This window comes from Penicillium alfredii (assembly GCF_028826965.1).
Source record: "Penicillium alfredii strain IBT 34128 chromosome Unknown utg000005l_segment0_segment0, whole genome shotgun sequence".
Taxonomy (NCBI): Eukaryota; Fungi; Ascomycota; class Eurotiomycetes; order Eurotiales; family Aspergillaceae; genus Penicillium; species Penicillium alfredii.
The window spans coordinates 632,423-654,803 of NW_026622702.1; the positions used below are offsets into that span (position 1 = coordinate 632,423).

Consider the following 22,381-nt stretch of genomic DNA (forward strand, 5'->3'; position numbering starts at 1 on the left):
AGAGAGAGAAAGTATTCCAATTGTCCTTAAATCAGCAAAGATAAAGAGGGGGGAGGAATCATCATCCCGCGAAGGTATTCAGAGAAAGATAGGAATTCCACCAAAGTACATCAAATCATCGGATTACGTAGGTCACTTTATTTTCTCCTAAGCTGCTTGCATGTATTGCCTGTTTAAGTAGGCGGTCTGAGATCTGCAGGGAAAAAAAAGTTGGGAGTTTTTGCCAGTGAATTTGGACTTGCGACTTTCCCTGCAATGCTCGATTAATCCTAAAGGTATTTTTGATCGTTGCTGAAATCCCCAATTGCATAGTTATTGAACGACTAATGATTCAGAACTACAGGACTCGTTTTCCTGTTGGGATTAACATGCCTTGCATGGCTGATACTCCAGACTTGCCTCTGGCGAAGAGACAAAAGCGAGTGTCGCGTCGAGATTCCCATGGGGAACTGCGTGGCTCCAAGATCTTCTCTCCTTTTCGGGTATGTGATGGATTGGACTACATTACTTCCCCCAGTCGCTGACTCGTCTCCTTTTGTGTAGACACTCGGACTGGTGTCCCCGACGCCAGTTCCTTTCACCTTCGTGCGTCTTGGTAAATCAACCTTCCAAATCACTACGTCCGTGGGCCATTCGCTACAAACATATGACTTGCGGAAAGGGTTGAATCTGGTTTTTCTGAGTCGACCCCAAACCCCGGAGATCATTACATCGACTTTTGCATGGCAGGACAAAGTCTTCGTCGCGTGGGGCCACCTTCGACCGCGATCTCCAGGCGGGGTGTGGGTATTTAAGCGTGGCAAGCGAATCGCATCGCTCGAGAACCCCCCGAGTCTTAGCGGGCCTATTGAACGACTAGTGGTGTTCGGATCATGGATCATCGGCTGCTGGGCGGGAGGCATTGAGGTATGGAAGACGGAGACTTACGAGCATTACACAAGTCTCCGGCCTCGGCCCACTCAGGAATTCTCCGGGGACCAGATCTATACCGGCATTATGTGCACTATGCCGACGTATCTCAATAAAATCTTCGTGGGAAGATGCGATGGAGCGGTTGACATTTGGAATCTCAGGAGAGGGAAATTACTTCACACACTGCTACCACTTTCGTCAGCCACTGGTCCCGTCACTGCAATGCAGCCAGCTCCTGTCTTATCTTTACTGGTCATTGCCCATAAGAGCGGCGCCCTGTCAATTCAGAATGTTGATTTTGGTCAGCCGGTGCTGTGTCTGAGGACCGCAGCCTCTCGAAGCCCGCCTGTGACATCAATCACTTTCCGAAGCGATGGTCTTGGCGCTGGCCATGACGGCCGGAAATCGGGGGTGATGGCGACCGCGTCAAGTGGTAGTGGTGATATCACCCTGTGGGACTTGAACGATGGAGGCCGAGTGGCAGGGATCTTGCGAGGGGCTCATCGAGTGTCGGGGACTGGGACTGGACAAGGAATCAATCGCGTTGAATTCTTGGATGGCCAGCCGGTGCTGGTGTCTACCGGGGATGACAATTATTTGAAGACCTGGATTTTCGATGAGACCCCATTCTCGCCCATCCCCCGGTCTCTCCATTGCAGAGGCGGACACTCAGCTGCTGTGAGTGCCCTAGACTTCTTGCCGGCATCTTCAGACGGATCCGAATCTGGTGGGAAATGGCTTCTCAGTGCCAGCAAGGATTGTAGTCTCTGGGGGTTTAGTCTGCGCAAAGACAGTCAGCATACCGAGGTATCGCAGGGCAGTGTGGAGCGTAAAGCAAAAAAGTTGGGGCCATCAGGCAACTCCACAATACCGTTGGAAGACCTGAAAGCCTCCGAGGTAACCTCTATCGCGTGCTCTCTTAACCGCGATGGGGGCATGGGTGTGACAACTTCAGGTCCCATTTGGTCCAACCAAAAACTCACTAACACCGATGCCTCTAACGCAACCGGGTGGGAGAGTATAGTGACTGGCCATCGGGGTGACAAGTATGCACGAACCTGGTTTTGGGGCAAAAAGAGGGCTGGTCGCTGGGCGTTTGCAACTGGTGATGGAACGGAAGTCAAGGTCCGTGTGTTGTCAATCTTGAAGGAAATCATGTTTCCTGGCTGACTCGATACAGAGCGTGGCCATTTCGCACTGCGGAACTTTCGCTGTCGTTGGATCGGCGGGAGGTGCCGTTGACATGTTTAACATGCAATCGGGGCATCATCGCCAAAGCTTTCCATCTCGTCTACCCAAGTCTCGTGGCATGAAAACCAGCCCCGGCTCTATGGGCGAAAAGACGAGACATACCAAAGCAGTGACCGGCTTGATGATTGACAGTCTCAATCGAACTGTTACTAGCTGCAGCTTAGATGGCAGGGTCAAGGTATTTCTTCCTATGATGCTTGCATTAGCCGGACAAGACTGACGATTGTTTAATCTATGACATGCAGTTCTGGGATCTCCTCTCGGGATCATTGATCGATGAGTTGGATTGGAACCCAATGGCCGCGGTTACAGGACTTCGATACAACAAGGCGAGTGAGCTTGTTGCCTTCAGCTGTGATGACCTGTCAATTCGTGTAATCGACCTCGAGACTAGGAAACTTGTTCGTGAGTTTTGGGGATGCGTGGGCCAGGTCAATGACTTCATTTTCTCCAGTGATGGACGGTGGATTATTGCGGCCTCGATGGACTCGGTGGTGCGCGTATGGGATTTGCCAACTGGGCACCTCATTGACATCTTTCGGGTTTCCAGCACCTGCACCGCTCTGGCCATGCCGTCTACCGGTGAATTTCTTGCTACTGCACACGCCGATGGTATTGGTATCAGCCTTTGGAGCAACCGCAGCCTCTTCATGCCTGTGTCCACTAAACACGTGGACGAAAGCCTTATTGAGGATGTTGGGATTCCGGCTACATCTGGAGAGAGTGGTGCTGGTCCTATTGAAGCTGCGTTCTCAGATAACCCGCTTCTGGATGAGACGGAAGGGCCGGTACTGGCAACCGACCAACTCCGTCATGACATGATGACCCTCAGTCTTGTCCCCAAGAGCAAGTGGCAGGCACTACTTCATCTAGATTCAATCCGAGTAAGTTTCGTTCCTTCTTCCCCCCCCCCCCTTTTGGAAAAGGATGTCCTCTGACTATTTTTTTCAGGAACGAAACCGGCCTAAGGACCCTCCTAAGGCCCCCGAAAAGGCGCCGTTTTTCCTTCCCTCTCATCTTGGATCACACACCACCGGGGCAGCGACCGGGCCCATCAGCAACGAGACTGCTGACCTGGAGTCTCTGGTCACAAGCGCGGAGGCTGAACGTTCGCGGATCGCCAAATTGCAAGGTTCGGGGGATATTGGCCCTGCTACCTCTCCCTTCACGCAGGCCTTGGAATCTGGGCGTCGTACCGGCAAGTTCGATCCATTCATCGATCATCTCAAGTCACTAGCTCCAGCCAAGGCGGACCTGGAGATCCGCTCCCTGGATCCCCGGGTGCGTGATGGTCACTCTGAGCTGTCCGACTTTGTCATTGCCTTGACGGCTCGCCTCAGACTGAAAAGAGATTTCGAAGTGGTGAACGCATGGATGGCTGTGTTCCTGAAAAGCCACGCCGACACAGTGGGATTATGTTCGCATCGTGATGAACCGGAGTACCGTCTTCTTCGAAAGGCCCTCACATCATGGAGCCATGAACAACAACAGGAGGGAAGGCGCCTGGCCGAAATGGTTGGATACTGTCGCGGGGTGGTGGGATTCCTGAGGTCTGCCCGCTAGCATTGTGAAATAGACAGCAGACAGATGTATAGCGTCATGAGAATAATTCTGCGGATGTGGTTTTGTACAGATATTTTGAATATCTACCTCTCAAGTACATAGATGTAGACACAAAAGGATGGACAGTCTACAAGCCTGACTAAGGATGGGGCAATTTTCCGCAACCTGTGGACCCTCTGCCAGTTAACCAAATTCCTCGAAATCATGGCAGGCTCCTTTCCAACTCCCCGTGGCCATGGGGATTTCATTCTTGACCAAACATCTACTACCGTACGCCGAGCGCGCTAGGTTGAGTGTGGGAGGAACGCGGACAGAAGAGCGTCCCTGCGTTAGCTCGGTCGTCATCGATGGACCCAGCCTAGTATACCATGTATACTATCGAATCCTGGCATGGATGGATCCCAGCTGCGATGTGCTGGACATCCAACCCACCTGCGACGAAGTAAGTCGAGGCGTGGTCAGCTATCTACTTCAGTTGTCCAAGGCGGGTGTTGTCACGTATGCAATTTTGCCCTCCCTTCTCCCCCGGCAGGAATACTTGGTCTCACGCTTCTTCCCCAGGCACGGAATATATTTTGATGGTGCCCTACCTGTCTCGAAACGCGAAACACGGCTCGCTCGAATAGAGAAGTCGAGGCACCGCTTGGAAGTGTCGCGCCGCAGAACCCCTTCCCCTTCCTCCCCCGAATATCGTGAACCAGCCTCAATCCAGCCAGGACAACTATGGCAGACTCGGAGTCTACCAAGCCGGTGGAAAGGCCTCCCAGAGAACCCTTTTATGGTTTCGGCGGTATATGATGATCTACGAGAAAGGTGGACGAACGAGAGAATCTCAACGGATGTCCAAAGCGAGCGCGATCACCTTCCTGTAGATGCAGAGTACCCCTGGGCGAGCATCACGGCAATGGTTTCGGGAGAGGCAGATTTCGTGTGTGCGCATGTGGCAAAACTCACAGGCTCTGCAGTATTGACCAGTGATTCGGATCTCTTGCTCCACGACCTTGGTCCACATGGCTCGGTGGTGTTTTTAGACTCGCTACAATTATCCGACAGCCTTCAGCGGCCATTTGAACCGGAAATCCAAGGGCTTCGAATCTGCCCTCACTCGCTGCCGCACCGGCTAGGAGGCATCAGCCTTCTACGGTTTGCCTACGAGCTGAAGCGAACCCCGTGGGTTCAGTTCCCAGAGCTGGTCCGTCGATCCAAGGCCGAGTTCGAACCAGCAAAAACCTACGACTATCAAGATTTCATTCAGGAATATCAGCCCAGCACTGAGCAGAGCCCAATGCCAAAGAAACAACTTCATCCCTTGGACCCGCGGGTTTCTGAATTGTTTTGGCAGTATGAACTGTCAGGTGTCTACGGTTATGCAGAACAGCCTCACATATATCTCGGCGTTTTGAACGAGGATCATTCCAGGCGATGTGCGTGGGAACACGGTCGATTTTACCGGTCTCTGGGCTACTCCCTTCTCAATCTTTCTCGCCCGAGCAATGGATTTACCAATGTTTATGAATTTGTTCGAAGGGGTGGGAGGATTGTAGCCGAGACAATCACTCTCGCCAGCTTGAAAACTGCCATGTCTGACCTACAACTCCTCCAAAGACGTCTTGGCCTGGCTCGTGCAGTCTTCAATAGTTCCTCCGCGGGCTTTTGGGTATTATTTGCCCTAACTGAAATCTACCATGACTCTTCGAACATGGCTACGACGCCGAGTGCCGACCAGTTGAGGAGGTTTCTCGGGGAAGGATTCATGGCAAAAAAGACCGAATGGACAGATATTCACCTTCTTGCTGAAATTCAGGCTGTGTTGTATTCTCTCCGAATGCTTAGACAGCTTCTGGGTGTAGCAACGCTGGACAATGAGGTGCTGGCCGAGTCCCGACTCGGACTTGCGGACTTGCCACCTCTCCATACGATGATGCGGTCGCGGCGGGAGATGATTCCAAGTTTTGTGGATAAGCAGCTTGTTCACGGATCGGTCAATCAATTGTTCCAAACGTATTGTTAAGTTGGGGAAAGAGCCTGCTGTCATCGTCTCCAGGCGCCAGGCATATATCCAAGGATATATATCCATATCCAATTTTAACATTGAATGATTCACAGTGATGCGGTCTATCAGATCTGGTAATTTGATTGCCATTGCTATTGTCACCCATTCGACCATTGGGCATGACTAGCTATAGGAAGCTGGGATATACTTAACCAAGCATAAGGCTCAAGAGTAGACCAAGGCCCCCGAGGATTTGAATCTGCTGGCTTTCCTGATTTTGCCTTTCCATCTTGTTGCGGTTGCTCCTATCCGACTCCATTCGGAGGCGAGAAAGACTGGTTGAATGTGGGCCGATGGTTGTGTCCGAGATAGCACTACCCTAGGTCAAGACCGCCGGTCGGCGCCAATCCAATTTTGCCATGCCCCCCGGGGACGGATATGCCCAGCGCTCAAGAATTTCCTCTGTCTTGGTTTGCACTGCAGAATGAGATGCCCAGCGGAGCAAAGGACTGGCGGGTTCTATGCCCAAGCTGGACGCAACAGGTGATGCGAACACATCATGTGGTTCACTTTTCAGGGGCATCGGGAAGTCGCTCAATAACATATTTTCCGCGGGCGACACTCATGATCGGTGCGCCCGGGATTTTACTGTAGGGGTTCGGCTTGTCAGCTTGCGTGCCATGTGAGGTTGGCTTCTGTGACCTACCGGATCCGTCTCTTTAGGTCACGATCATTTGTTGCCACGATATACACGCGGTGCTTGATGAGCCGATCCACGAGGCAGTCATCTGCATAGGTTCCTTTGTGGTCACATTTGATTCTCTCGAATCGAGGGTCTTTGGCAACACGCAGAGCGAGGCGGTACTTCTGACCGAGCTTTTCGAGCTCGGCCAGGACACAGTCCGTAATCACAGGAGTACATTTGGCATACAAACAATCCATCATGGTCGGGATAATATCCAGTTTATGTTGGATGGTATGAGAAATGAAGTTGGTGTCGACAAGAACAGAATATGGAGGAGCAAGGGCTGTATTGTACTGGAAGAAGAGAGACGAGGGAACCTGGGGTCTGGTGACCATGTCTGTTAGCGATGTCGCGCGTTGGACGCAGGAGTACGCACGCTTCTTTGACGACATCGTCCTTACTCGCTGTATCCTTTTGGTCGGTCTTGTCATTACCCTTCCTAAAGGTTCGATCGAGTCAGTGAGGCGAGAAGAGAAAAGACGGGAGGGAGGGAACAGACAGGCGGTTGTCGCGCATAGAAATGGCTCGTTTTGTAAGTGCGAATTTGCGAGTTCTCTTTTGGACCCCCATCTTGAGCGAGAAATTGGTTGAGGTGGTGATATGGTGATGGGAAAAGAAAGATGTTGGAGTCTTGAAGGGAAAAAGAAAAAAGCCCCCCGACCTCGGGAGGTCTGGAGTATGACAAATAGGTGCATTTTAAGTGGGTGTCTATTGTGAACCCCTTCCCGATTCTACAACTCTAAATCTTTCCCTTTTGTATTTACTCTTGATATGCTTCTACTATATAGTATTCTTTAATGATCTTATTCTTAGGTGATTATATGTTTTGGGTGTTTTTTAATATAAGTTTTTTTAATTTTTAATATTACGGACTCTACAGTAGCAGCCTACTGATAGGCCACTGAGAGCCAACCAAACTAGACCTTACATGATTATTAACGAGCGGCTAGTTTCGGTAGTCTAGGGACATTGTCAATTGGAAGTCTACTCCTAAATAAAACGAACCTAGATTATGTGAGTATAACCGAAAGATACGAATAAGATTTATTAATAATAACCCTATATTTTTTTATCGGCAATAAGACCTGAAGATAGTAACAATAAATTCCGAACTTATCGGCGATAAGAAGAACTAGAGTATATAGAAAACGCTCTCTTTGCGTTCGTATTTAGTTCTTTACGATTAATCCCATATTATTACCTTAATATAATCTTTCTTATCTTATTTCTAGTTTATATTTGTAATAACCTATTCTACAAATAGAGGAGCTACTTTGGTATTGATCTATTTAGTATATACTTAACTAGTATACCTTATAGATACTTAATAGGATCTATCTATATAAGGCCTTATATGGTATTAGTATAATTAAGTATAGGCTTAAGGCTCGCAGTCTCTAAGAGAAGTATCACCTTTAAAGACTAACTTATAGTACATTACCTGTCCAAAAGTCTGCCGACACTCACTATATTCCCCGTGAAACTTGATGATTTTAATTATAAATATCTTAATAAATTTATATAGTATGCTATTTTAATTATTTTTAATTATTAAATAATTAATATGCAATCAATTTTAATATACAATACTTTTTATCTAGATTTTTCTTAAAGGGCTGTATGCTGTCAAAGATAGGTAAAATTGAGAAAATCTATTTTTTATATAGGAACACTAATAAAAGTTATTAGTTTTGGAAAATTTCGCCTGATTTTAGACTTTCTATTTTAAAGAACTACCGTTTTATGAATACAAATATAATCTATAAATTAATATATAGACTCTATTATTTAAACAATTCTCTTTTAAAAAATATAATTATATATATATATATTTATATATTTATATATAATTTTAGAGAGATATTCGGATTTTAGCGATTTTGATTAAAAGCAAGATATTTAAGATATAATAGATTTTATAACTAAAAAAATAGAGATATATATTCTAGAAATATATTATCTATTTCCGTTGAGATATTCGAGTTTAAAATTTTATAATTTATTAGAAATTTATAGTGTCGGCAGACTTTTGGCACCCGTTGGTAACTAGTTAGATACGTGTAATAAAACAGATTATCTATAGGAATCCTATAGAATTTTTAGTATACCTCTACTCTAAGTAGTTGATAGGCCTCTCTTCTATTTAATATATTCGGAATTATTATAATTATTGAAATAGATATAAGATCTTTATATAATTTACCCTCTTTTACTAACTTATAAAGTATTTATAGAGATAGCGGGATATAAGGTTATTCCTAACCAATAAAGGGAGGATTGGGTAATATTATATAACTCTAGGGGAATAGAAAAAGTATTAATATGCCTTGATAAATCTTGCTAAGAATAGGTTTTGGTTCTCCTACTAAAACCTGTGGGTTAGATTTTAAGTCTATACTTTGACGTGTGGGTCTTTTTTAGATACCCATAGATTTATAAATAGTATAAAATAGTATAGTATATAATTTAGGACTATATCTTTAAGTAAATTGCTTATAAATATAATATATCTTACAAATTATTTTAGGGACTATACAAAAGAAATAATGAACTTAATCTAAATGCTTCTAGTATCTATTTAATATCAAAGGGAATTATCTCGCTATAAACATTTTAGGCCTCTCTCTAATAGTTTTTACGATATTTTAAAAAGACTAAAGCTTCCCTTTTTTAAGTTTATAATTATAATTAGATCATATTACTAGCTATCTAGTATCTATCCCTTCTATAGATCTAGATATTATCTTTTTTTATTATCATTAATTAACTAACTTTAGTTTTTCTTAAAAACATATATATCTTTTTTAATTTAGATTTTAGCTTTTATTTAGTTAAATAAACTTTATAAAATTTATATTCTGTTATTTTAATCTTAAATTTAGTTATATAATTTTAAAGTATAAATTCTTAGATTATATCATAATAGATAAATCTTAGCGATAATAATAGATATTATATATAGAGCTAAAGAGCATTCTAATGCCTATTGTAGTAATAAAGATAAAGAGAATATTATATATAAAGATTTAAAAAACTAGAAATTAGTATTAGTATTTTTTTACTCCTCGTAGATATTAATTAGCTATAATAAATGTTTTAAAATTAGTAATATAACTAATAAAGGATAAAAGGAATATATTAAATTTAATATAGTAAACTTGTTATAGTTATTTTTTAAGATTAATTTCATTAATATATTATAAAGTTAATAAGTATCTTAGCTCTAATCTTAATATTAAATTATATAGAGATCCTTTCTATTTTTCTAATGAGGTATTATTGATAAAGTTTACAAAGGTATAAAAACTCTATCTATAATAATAATATTACGCGTTCCTAACTAGTTACTATAAGCTAGTCCTTAAAGATAATACTTCTCTTAGTAACTACAAGCCTTAAGCCTGTCCTTAATCGTATTAATACTACGTTAAGCCTTATATAGATAGATTCTATTAAATATTTATAAAGATATACTAATTAAGTATATACCGAATAGTTTAGTACTAAAGTGGCTTTTTTATTTATAGGATAGGTTATCACAAAGATAAACTATAAATAAGACTAAAAATAATATCTAAGTAATAATATAATTTATTCAAAGAACTAGATATATATATAGTAAAGACTTTTCTTATATATTTAATTCCTTTTTATTGCTAATAAATATAGAATTTATCGCTAATATCTTCCGATTATCCTTAACTAAATAAATAAAAATTTCCTGGTTCTTTAGCTAAAGGTATTTTTAGGGATATTAAAAAAGGAACTAGATATTATATAAATAGAATATATTAATTATAGCTAGAAAGACTATACTAGAGTTTATAAAGACTTTCGATATAATAAAGTTAATATATTACTATTAATTTTCTTTTATTATTATTTATAATAAATAAGGTTAGCTATTCTAGTATAATCCTATTAATATTTTAGTGGGCTTAATATAAAGTTTATATAGTATATATTATTATTTACTATTAGAATATAGCTATTTATATTCTTATAATGAAGAATTTATTAAAGAAGTATCTCTTAAAGTTTTCGTTTTAGTAGTTTCTTTATTTAATTCTAGGAGGTAATAATTTTATATATTAGGCTACAGTAAAATAGAGACTTTTAATTAAATATATCTTAATTTAATTACTAATCTTAGCCTTAAATATTATTTAAAAAAGCTAAAAGGTTTCTTTATTATTCTAAGTTTTAAGCAGAGTTTTATATCTATCCTATTTTTTATATTAATAATAGTAGTATTATCTTATTAGAGTTTTAGTAGTTTCTTATAATTTATAGTATTTATTTTGAAATAATATCTTATTTTTTTATTTCTATCTCTCATATTTTATTTATATTTATTATTTCCTTTTCTAGAATCTATTAGTTATACTCTAATACCTATTTTTTATTTAATTAAGAAAAAGGATTTTTATTAAAATATTAATAATGATTGTCTAATTATTTATTTATTGCTATCTTCTAATTTTATTATAGTTATATTTTTTATCCCTTTATTTCTAAGACTTAAGAAGTAATATACAGAATAGATTATCGATTTAATTATATCACTTTAGTAAATTGAACTTATAGAGGTCCAATATATTTAGATATTAATTTTCTTATGATTTGTAGGTTTAAATTACTTATTAATAATATAGCTAATTCTTTATAATTAAATAATATTGCTTTATAGGTTTTATTATAATATTTTATATATATTATATCTATATTATATTTTACTATTATCTTATTAAATCTTATCTTGACTTTTATAGTTTTCTAGTATATATTTCTTAGTAATTTTGGTTTTGAAGCTATTCTTTATAAATAAAATAGCAAAAATAGTATTTAAGTACTTAGCTTACTCTTTCTATTTAGCTATTAGTCTATAAATAAAATAGTATTAAAAGTTATAGTTTAATATAACTAATATAGGATAACTTTAACTATAATTTACTAGTAAAAAGTAATCCTTGAATTATTTAAATTGAATTGAATTATCATATATAGATCTATTAGCCCTAAAGCCGATTTACCGGCAGAACTAATTAGGTAGTCGGGTTAACTACCTTCCGATATACTAAGAGTCACCTAATTCGTAGTATCTCCTATCTTCGCCGAACCCTTATCTTTAATATCTTATCTACTTTACTACCGGAGTATATTATATATTACTTACTTATATTTACTTTATTGCTAATAAATAATAGGATTCCGATAGTGAGAAGATACTAATCCCTTAAAGTAGGTTATTCCCGGCGCTTTATTATCGTTTTATTTTTATCTTTATACAATCGAAGTTAACTGGTTAAATCGTTACTATCCTCTTTAATTACTACGTCTTCGACTAACTACGCCGACCGGTAACGTTAGTATATATATAGAGGGGGGATTCTTTATACTTTTAAAGCCTAGGGGGTAAATAGTAGGATTATTGTTATAAGTTATCGCCTTCTAAACGGAAGACCCGATATATAGATAAAAGGGCTCTAAATTAGCCGAGGAGCCTTATATATATTATAAATTGCGTTATCTTATCTATAAGGTCTAGTTTCGTTAACTAGTCGGTCTATAGCCGTACTCGCGGGTTGCCGCTAAAGATACGAAAACGTAGCGTATATCCTATCTACCCTCACTATATCTATACTACGTAGGGTCTCTATTAGGGTCTTTATCGAAGGCCTATTAACGTTAATATTATAAAGTCGATAGATATACTACTAAAGCAATTTTATTAGTCTATATTTATAGAAGTACTACGCTACCTATTTAATTTAGTAGTTAATGTATCGTGAAGGCCTCTTTAGTTAGTTCGGCGAAGAGATACCGGGTATAGGCCCTATACTTATTCGAAGCCTACTGCTTCTTCCCCTCTTTGAATGCTAGCTCATGTAGCCTTATACTAAAAAGTAATCCTTTATTAAATATAATTCTATCTGGTAATCTATATTATAGTTTAACTTTATTATAAAATAATTCTATAAGTTCTATAATATTAATTATTATTAATATAATAAGGAATAATAATTACTATATTAGTCTATCAATACTCTTTTTTATATATCTCTTATAATTTACATTAGAATATTTTATTTAATATAAGGTTTTCTTAGATAGTCTAGCTAGTTATTTCTATATAAATATATATTTTTAATCTAATTTTTATTATATAGATATTAAGTTAGGGGCTTTCTTTTAAGGGCATTTCACTAGATTTAAACTAAGATTTCTTAGTAATAAGATCTTTAATAGTAATTATTTAAAAACTAAAGTTTATAGACTAGATAGTAGTATTTTAGTTTTAGTCTATTTTTATAATAATATAAACTCTTTTCTAAAATATCGTTTTAAATAGAATTAGATTTCTTTAATAATTTCTTTATATAATTCTTTTAATTAATATTTAATTATAAATTAAATAGTATAAGATGTATATACTAATATATTTATCTCTTATTTAGTTTAGTTTATTTTATAAGAGATTAAATATAACGTAAATCTATAAGAGAGTAGCCTACTATACTAAATATTTTAAATTCAAATCGCTATATATTCGCTATAACGCCTATATATACAAAAGAAATTTAATTACATTGTTTTGGATACTATAATCTTCAATGCCCTAAATCGCGATAGTCGCTATAGCGCGGCGGCACTCACTGAATTAGTTACGAGGCTAGTTAATAAAGATCTACCGAAGCAGCTAATTAGGTTTTAGGGGCTTAATATATAGTCGATATTAGCTTATAAACTTCTTAGACTAATAGGCCTTAATCTTAAGGTATCTATCTATTAGATCTAGCTCATTTTTACTTCTACTTCTTATTCGCTATATATAAATCCTTATTTTCTTGCGTAAGGATAGTTACGCTATATATCGTTAGCTAGTAGTCTCTAATAAACTAGATTAAAACTACGCTAGTTAGACTTAGTAGGCTATAAAAACGATATTTTAATAAAGCTTTAATCGACAAAGCCTGGCGTTATAGCTATTTTAGATTTTAAGGTATTTTTAGTAAGAATTAGCTATTTTAACTACCTTAGTTACTCTTAAAGAGTATTAACGTACAGAGCTAAATATTTAGTTTCTCGATAACCTAATATCAATTTATAAATTATAAAGGACTGATTTAGTAGCTATAAAGCTATTTTGATTAGTTTTAGTTTTATTAAAGACCTATAAACGAGTAGTTAGATATATAATAAGAAAATCGAATTTATCGATATAATTAATACTATATTATATTTATCTTTTAGCTAGGCTACTTTATATCTTTTTTAAAGGCGTAAAATAGTTAATATTAAGAGAATATAGAATATATAATAAATATACTAATATATAAATTAGTATAATATTCGTATTACTATATATTTTATCGAATTAAGATATTAAATAGTTATTATATTTATAAAGAATTAAAAGCCAATATTTACTCTTTATATAATTAGTAGTAGTTAGTATATAGACTCTTTATCCGATAAAGGTTAATTTTATCTATTATTTAGCTATTTTAGTTTATTTCGAAATATTAATTAGTAAATAAATTATGAAGCTAGCCTTTGATATAGACTTTACCTTTAAAAATAATATATAGTAATAGTATCTATCTAGATATATTTATCAATTTAATTGCTACAATTTATTCGCGGTTCCTAGATTATAATAATAATCGCTAATTTTAATATTTAGATCGAGATATTATTTTAGCTATTAAGGCCTATTACGAAACTAGTTTTATCGAAGTTATATGTATTATCGTATAGAATACCATTTTTATCGATTATCTTTCGTACGTAGTTAAACTACTTAAAAATAATTTTTAGATCTTTATTTTTAACTCGTTAGTAATAATATTAGTAAAGGAATCGAGTCTTAATTTTAGTAAGCTAAATAAGGGTAGATCTACGTTTAACTAATAGAATATTAACTATTTCTTATATAGCTACTAGCTAAAAAGCTGCTCTATATCGATCTATTAAAAGAATCTATTAAAGGATCGATTCTTCTTCGAATAAGATTAATTTCTGTTAACGTGTTACTCGCGTTAACTATTAGAAATCCTGTAAGGCGATAATAAAGGGTTAAATAAGGTATATTAAATCGGGTTACTACCTCGCAAATCGAAGGGATTTCTTCTAAATAGTCTCGATAGCTAGTAAGACCCTATCCTCCTAGTCGATGGATTTTCTAGCTTTTAAAGAGTAAATTAGTAGTATATAGCTACTCCTGTTCAATAGAATATATTTTTTTAAAGACTTTATATAAAGTTATATTTCTTTTATTCTTTTTAGGACTTACTAAATATAGTAGATATATAGTTTATAGTCTTATAAAATATTAGGATACTATCTAATGATATAATATAGATAATATTAAGAAGGCCTTATATTAGTATATATAAATATAATTCTAAAAAGTACTAGAAATATTAGTTAAACTAAAAGATATAATTATATATTTAAAGTAGCTATAATATATATAAAATATAGTTCTCTACTTTTTATCCTTTAAATACAAATATAATGGTATATATCTTAGATATTAATTTTACTGAAATATCTTGCCTTAAAAAGTTAATCTATGATTTATTTTGTAGTTTATAGAGTAAATTATTGATTTAGTAGTTCTTTAAGAGTTAGTAAATATAATAGGGGTTTACTATGTCCTATATAAAGATAATCCCTCTTTAATTATCTACTATTCTAAATAGTATTATAATAGCTTTGCTTATTATAATTTATATTTTTTCTAAATTTAATACTAATAATACTAATTTTTGTATAAATATCTATATCTATTTTAATTTTTTATAGTTATACTAAAATATAAAAATAAGTCGGAATCTTCTTTATAGTAATAGAGTTAATTATATAGGATTTAGACTAACTTATTATTGTTTTCGACTTAACTTAAGTATTAATTTATATATAAGTTTTTTTATTTAATTTATTAGAGTAATAATATATAGGATAGGTTTTAGTTTTAGAAGTATAATACTAAAAGCTTTTTTTATTTCTTTTATTCGGATTTCTTTTCTTTTTCTAACCCTTTTTTTATTCTTAAGGTTTTTAGTTTTATTAGTATCGATTATTTTAAGACTATTTATCTATAAACCATTTTTAAGCTTTTTTTAATTAATGTAACCTTTAGTAATAAATAGCTAAAGATATTATTCCATTTTAACTTTTATGTAATTTATATTTATATATATTTTCTAAGATTATAGATAATTTTTAAAAACAATATAAATACTTCTTTTTTTATTTTATTATTAATCTATTAAAGATCTTATGGCCTTCCTTTATTTGAATTAGTTCTTTACCCACTAGACTATCTATTCTAGTTTTTATATATTAGAGTTTTTTAATTATCTTTTAGATTTTAAAAGATTTTTATGTAGTTATATTTACTTAGTTTTAAATAAAAGGATTTATATTATCTTTTTTAAAATATTACTATAGCGTACTATAGTATATTAAGTCTATAGGATCCTTTATTTTTTAGGTAATCGAAGAAGAATATTTAGAATATTAGAAAATAATTTTAATAAGATATAAAGACTATTAATTAAATAAAGAAAATAAGGTAGAATAGTAATAAATTAAAGATATATTCGTATGACTATTAAGACTATTAAGACTAAATCTTATCTTTTTAGTCTAATATAAGAGTACTAATTTGTCATATAACGCCTCTATATGTATATATATATATTATTAATAATATAGAACACTAGGTCTAGATTAAGTATTATAATTATTCTAGTAAAAGGTAAGTTAGATAACAGGATCTAAGTTTCTATTTCTCTAAGATTATATAATATTATCTAGTCTACTCTCTTAATAATTAGGAATAGCTTTATACCTTACTATTTTTATAAACCCTTTAAAAAGCCATGCTTCATTATTATAAAAAATAAATATTATCCTAATTATAAGAAGATTATTATAGATCTAGTCTATTTAGATATAATATAATAAAGCTTATTCTTTATAGTATAAAAGGTAGATAATAATAATTTTTTCTATAAACCTTTCTTTTATTAAAACTAATAAATAAATTTTTAAAAATAATCAAAAAGTATATTATAAATACTAAAAATAAAATAAATAGTTATATCTTTTAATTTTAAAAGACCTATAGTAAATTTAAAGAATAGTTAAATAATCTAAGATAGATAATCAATCGTAATATTTATAGTTAAATATACGATAGATAATTAATATTTTAGATAGAGTTAATTAAATACTAACTAGAGGCGTTTATGTACTAAAGTATTGAAAATATTAAGTTTTTATAAATATAAATATTTTGAATAGATATATATAACCATATATATATCTAATTAGCTATCCCTTAAATTGGACATATAGTATTTTTAGCTATTAGTCCTTTATACCGAAACATAAATTCCTACTAAAGCAAAAATTTTAATTAGTTATTGATTTCTCTATTATATTAACTATATTAAAATCTATTAATACTATCGAAACTTGCTTTAATTAGCCTAAGCCTACGAAGTAGCAAAATATAATTAAAAACTAAAAGTTATGTCGCTAACGCGCGAATTCGATATTTCTTATTATCGATTTCGTGCCAAAATTTATAGTTATATATTAAGAATAGCTACTACTCTTACTAATAAAGTATTTAACGATTTATAAACAAGGTAATTATTCGCTAGATTTAATATTTTAATTCATTATAAGTTTCTTCTATAATGGTATAATTAAGGAATACGTAAATTAGATTTTAAAATAGAACGCTACGGATAATACGTTATTATACGTTTCGAAAAACTAGATATATTATTTTATTAGATATATTTTACTACACCTATAGCTAATAAAATAAAAAGTAATTAAGAGGAACTATTTATAAATAGAGAATATTAGATATTCAATAGCTTAGTTTGATTATCTAGAGCTATATATAGCTAAATTTAGGGTAAAAAATTAGGCATAACTTTAATGAAACTAGTTTCTAGTTTAGTTAAAATAAAATATAAAAGATTATTATAGCTAAACTATAATAAGTATAACGAGATAATTTTTTAAAAACAGTTGTTTCTAAACGACTGTTTCATAGATATTAAGTATATCACTACTGATATCTTTACTCTACTACTATATCTCGTTTTTTAAAGTAAATATTATATCTAATAATAATATATAATAACTTCGTTTCTAGATAATTATTATATCGCTATAAGCCTAAAAATTAGATAAAAAACATAATTGTATATAATTAGGTTTAATAATTTAAATTTATACTATTTATTACGCGAAGGGCTAAAAACGGCTATTTTTAATAGGTAATTATAGCTTATATTTAATCTACGAATTTATCGATTATTATTAATAATTAAATATTATCCCGATCTATTATATCCTTTATATCCTTTATATTATTTATATTATTTATATTATTTATTTTATTTATTTTATTTATTTTATTTATTTTATTTATTTTATTTATTTTATTTATTTTATTTATTTTATTTAGCCGCTTAACAAAATACATTTTTAAATATTAAAATACTATTTTCGAAATCGAAATAGTAATCTTTAAGATAAAGTAATAACGTAGATAATAAAGTAGATTTTTTAAGAACTATCCTAAATTCGATAGTAAGTTTTTACTTTCTAAATAATTAAGATATTTTTAAGGATTAAGGTATTTACTTATTTAATCTTTAGAAAGTCTTTAATAGACTCCTGAAATCAGGCCTATTAGTTATCGAAGGTCTATAACTATTTAACAATAAAAGTATAACTCCTCTATTATTATCTAGTTTAATATATTTATCTCTTTTATTATTATTATATATAGTAAAGTATTAATAAAACGAAGCTCTAAATCGATAAATCTATGGCTAAATAATAGTTACTAGTGTCGTCTTAGTTAGCTTTTTAAAACCTCTATTAAGCTACTAAACTCGCCTTATATTTATAATCGGTTCTCGCCTAGAACCTTCATTAAATTTAATCTAAAAAAGTATCTAAAAATTGTAGAGGAATCTCTATATTAAGATCTCCTATAATAAAAGATACAAATTATTAGGTTACGGACTATACGATAAAAAAAGATATACTAGAATATTCTACGAGCGAGAAAATAGATAGCTTCGTATCTACTTTATATCCTATAACGATATTAAAATAAGGGGATATTACTATGAGAAGAAGGCAAATTAATTACTAAAAATCATCCGCTATTGTTTTTAATTTAATTGAGAAAATTATTAAATAATAAATAAATAAAGAGAAAAATTTATGTTTCAGTAGGAATTTATATTTTAGTATAGAGGACTAATAGCTAAAAATAGAGTAATAGGTCCGACTTAAGGGGACGGCTATAGCTTATAGACGTAACCCTAATACTATAGACTATAAGTAATATATAAAGTAAAACGTCGGCTCTAGGAGAGAGATATTAATAAAATACTAAATCCTAACCTTATTAAGTATTTTAATACTTCCCTCTTTTTACATTAAAAATAAATAGATCTAGTATTTTTTTTAGTAATACTAATTTTTAGAACTATTTTTTATCTCTCTATATAGGTTTCTAAGGCTTAGGTAAAAAATAAAAATAAGATATAGAGCCTAAATTATAGCTATATTCTTATTTAGCTCGAGTTCTTTGAGATAGTCTTAGATATTTACTATTAAAGTATTATTATTAGATATATATCTATTATAATTACGAGGATATAGTTTATAAATTTATACTTTTTAAGGAGCTCTATAATTAATAATATTTATATTAGTCCTTAAATATATTTTATAGAATAGTTTAAAACTAAAAAATATCTTACTATAATTCTATTAGGTATATATAATATCTAAAGATAACTATATCTAGAAATTTATCTAGAAAAAAGGTCTAGTAATCTAAAGTAAGTAATATCTTTCTATATAAAAGTATTATTATTAAAACTCTATTTTAACGTGATTTTATTCCTAAACTTATATATTATTAGGTGCTCTTTAATATAAAAAGCTTGAGCTATAAGATTATATATAGATCGATAATTATATATAGCTATAAGCTATTATAAATATTCTATATAAAGATTTAATAAACTAAAACTATTAGTAATAATATAGGCCGCTTATTTATTAGACTATACCTATATAGATATATACGGATATACTCTAGCGAAACCGCGTAGAGTAGAACTAGCGTACTACGAAGATTGTAGTACCTAGAAAATTATATTTTATCTTTTAGCGAATCGATTAATCCTAATCTTAATATATATTTTTTATTATAGTAACTACTAAAGTAAAAAAGTCGAAAAGGGGTTATCTAACACTAAATAACCGGAGCTATCTTAGCCCGACTAAAGCGTTAATATTATCGGCTAGCTAAAAAAAACTATATAGAATAACTAAGTAGTAAAAAAAAGGCTATAGATAAAAGTAGCCTATTATTAGTATAGTATTATATTAACTATCTTAAAGCTATTTTCTCTCTAATAATAAAGATAAAAAACTCCAAAATATTAATAGATCTCTAATAAATTCGCGCCTTTTTAGGTAAATACTATAATATATATATAAAGGCTCTGGATTAGATAAAGATAGTTATATAGTAAATTTTTTTATTCTTTATTGGTATAATTAATAACTATTTTAATTACTATATCGATATTAATAATCTCGGTTAGCTATTATTAGCTAAGTTTATTAAGATATTTTAGCTAAATATCCCATTTAGTATCTCTCTATATCTTTATTTAATAGATTAGAAAGGGTTACTATAAAAGATTAAGTTCTAATAATATAGATATATAGTTAGTAATATATAGCTATTATTACTACGCGGAGGAGCGAATATAATAATAATTAATAAATATAATAAATATCTAGATAAAATTAATTGTTATCTATACCTCGTTAGTAAATATTTATTTATTAAAAGTAGTTAACTATACCTTACTCTATTAATAGTTTTATTCTATTATTAGCTATTATCGCTATTATTTTATTAGCGTTAATAACTTAAATATTTATCTATCTTATCTTTAACTATAAAGGATAATATAGATTAAAGTCTCTTATAATAATTTAATAACTAATACTACGGGAGGAGTATATAGCTAGTATAATATATATAGTAAATACCTCCTAAAACGTTAAAGGTATAGTTTTAGCCCTCTATTCGGCGATCTATCTATTATCGGTATCGCTAAAAAGTTTTATCTATATATATATATTATAAATATAGAGATTTAGCGATCTAATATAGCCACAAATAGTAAATGTACTGATATCTCTATTATAATACCGAATTAACTATATTTTACTATTAATCCTTTTATTAATATAAAAATAGATCTATAGCCTATCTACTTTGTTTTCTACTAAATTTATCTATTTTATTAGAATATAAAATCTACCCCTAAAAATATATAAATATATTCCTCTTGGCTTTATCTACTAATATGTCTCTAGTTCTTAAATTATAAATATCTTATAATCTTATATCTCTATTTTACTAAAAAGACATACTATAACTATATTATACGAATTATTAATATTTATCTATAGGATTCTAATTATAATTTCTAATATTAATAATTAGGATTAAAAGAGATAATCTATTTATAGCCGCGTTATAATATCTATAACAGCGTTTCTTAGTTTAGTCTATCTTCGGATTCTTTATTATTATACGCGTTTTAGTTATATCTCTATTTCTTAGCGTTTTAGAGGCTATTAATAGTTATATTTAGTATATTAGATAAATCGGGTATATTAAAGAGAGGACTAATAGCTACTATAGTGGGTTATTAGCTATTAATATTATTTATTAATTTAATATATCATAGACTAGTTTTAGTTATTATTTAAAGATCCTTTTTAATAGCTTTATTTTATTTATTATCGAATATAGCCATATAGGCGTATTTACTAATAACGCGAGATATATTATATCCTCGCGATACCGCTCACGAGATAGCGTTACTATAAAAGTAAGGGCGGCTATTCTCGGTTTTATAGATCTTTTTAATCTTTATTATTTTTGTCTCTATTATTTTTAATAATACTACTTTTATTACCTCTATAAGGCTAAAAAAATTCTCTAATGAAAATACTAACATACCCCTAATATTACTAAAGCTTCGTATCTATATCAATATTATATAAAATATAGGATTGTTAAAACAGCTTTACTAGATTTAATTAATCTATTCTACTCTAATTAGATAATCCTAATTAAAAATAAAATAGCCAAGGTTCTTTTCACTTTAATTAAAATATATTGCGTATTTCGTGGACTATTAGTTACAAAAGTATAAGTACTTGGCTATATCGTGATTCTACGCGTAATATATATATTAAATATAGCGTTTATAAGTCTAGATAATATATCTATATATTTAATACTATAAATATTACTATAAATATTAATTATTATTAAAGAGTTAGTAGTTATAGCTTCTTCTATATAATATAAAACCTTATATATTCGCTTAGGTCCTATTATATATTACTAAATTTAATAATTAGCTTTATATTCTATAGTTTTATTTTTTATCCTATATTTCGATATTAACTATCTAAAGTAAATAATCGTAAAATTAATCTCATTATAAGAGATTATCGTAATTATTGAGAAAATAGCCCTTTTCTATATCTCTAAATCTACTAATATACTAAACATAGTATTCAAACAAGCGATTTAGCTTCTAATAGTCATTTAATTTATTATATAGTTATTTAATATCTATCTTTAGTAAGGCTATTTATTATAGTGATTCCGTGAATTGTTCTATATAATTATTTATAAACTAGATGAAGCTAATTATAGTATACTAAATATATGTAGACTAATTTTACTATTTAAAATATTAGCTAAAATACTAAAATTAGTAATTATTATCTATTTTAGCTATTTTATCGAAATA

The 22,381-nt window shown here is 31.7% G+C and overlaps 3 protein-coding genes across 3 annotated transcripts; 2 read left to right on the plus strand and 1 right to left on the minus strand.

Moving 5' to 3' along the window:
* Nucleotides 1–368: 368 nt before the first annotated feature.
* Nucleotides 369–3,726, plus strand: NUU61_003685 (rRNA-processing protein UTP21; the record flags this gene model as incomplete). The annotated part of the gene is made up of 5 exons (XM_056654267.1): nt 369–482; nt 544–2,037; nt 2,093–2,341; nt 2,409–3,047; nt 3,115–3,726. 5 exons carry the CDS (start codon nt 369–371, stop codon nt 3,724–3,726), a joined length of 3,108 nt encoding a protein of 1,035 aa, XP_056512294.1.
* Nucleotides 3,727–3,961: 235 nt separating this feature from the next.
* NUU61_003686 (uncharacterized protein) lies at nt 3,962–5,737 on the plus strand (the record flags this gene model as incomplete). Its single annotated transcript, XM_056654268.1, has 1 exon — nt 3,962–5,737. One exon carries the CDS (start codon nt 3,962–3,964, stop codon nt 5,735–5,737), a length of 1,776 nt encoding a protein of 591 aa, XP_056512295.1.
* A 548-nt stretch (nt 5,738–6,285) lies between these two features.
* On the minus strand, nt 6,286–7,034 carry NUU61_003687 (rRNA-processing FCF1 family protein; the record flags this gene model as incomplete). The annotated part of the gene is made up of 4 exons (XM_056654269.1): nt 6,286–6,367; nt 6,426–6,788; nt 6,841–6,903; nt 6,964–7,034. The coding sequence occupies 4 exons, from the start codon at nt 7,032–7,034 to the stop codon at nt 6,286–6,288; spliced, it is 579 nt and encodes a 192-aa protein (XP_056512296.1).
* Between the last annotated feature and the right edge of the window lie 15,347 nt (nt 7,035–22,381).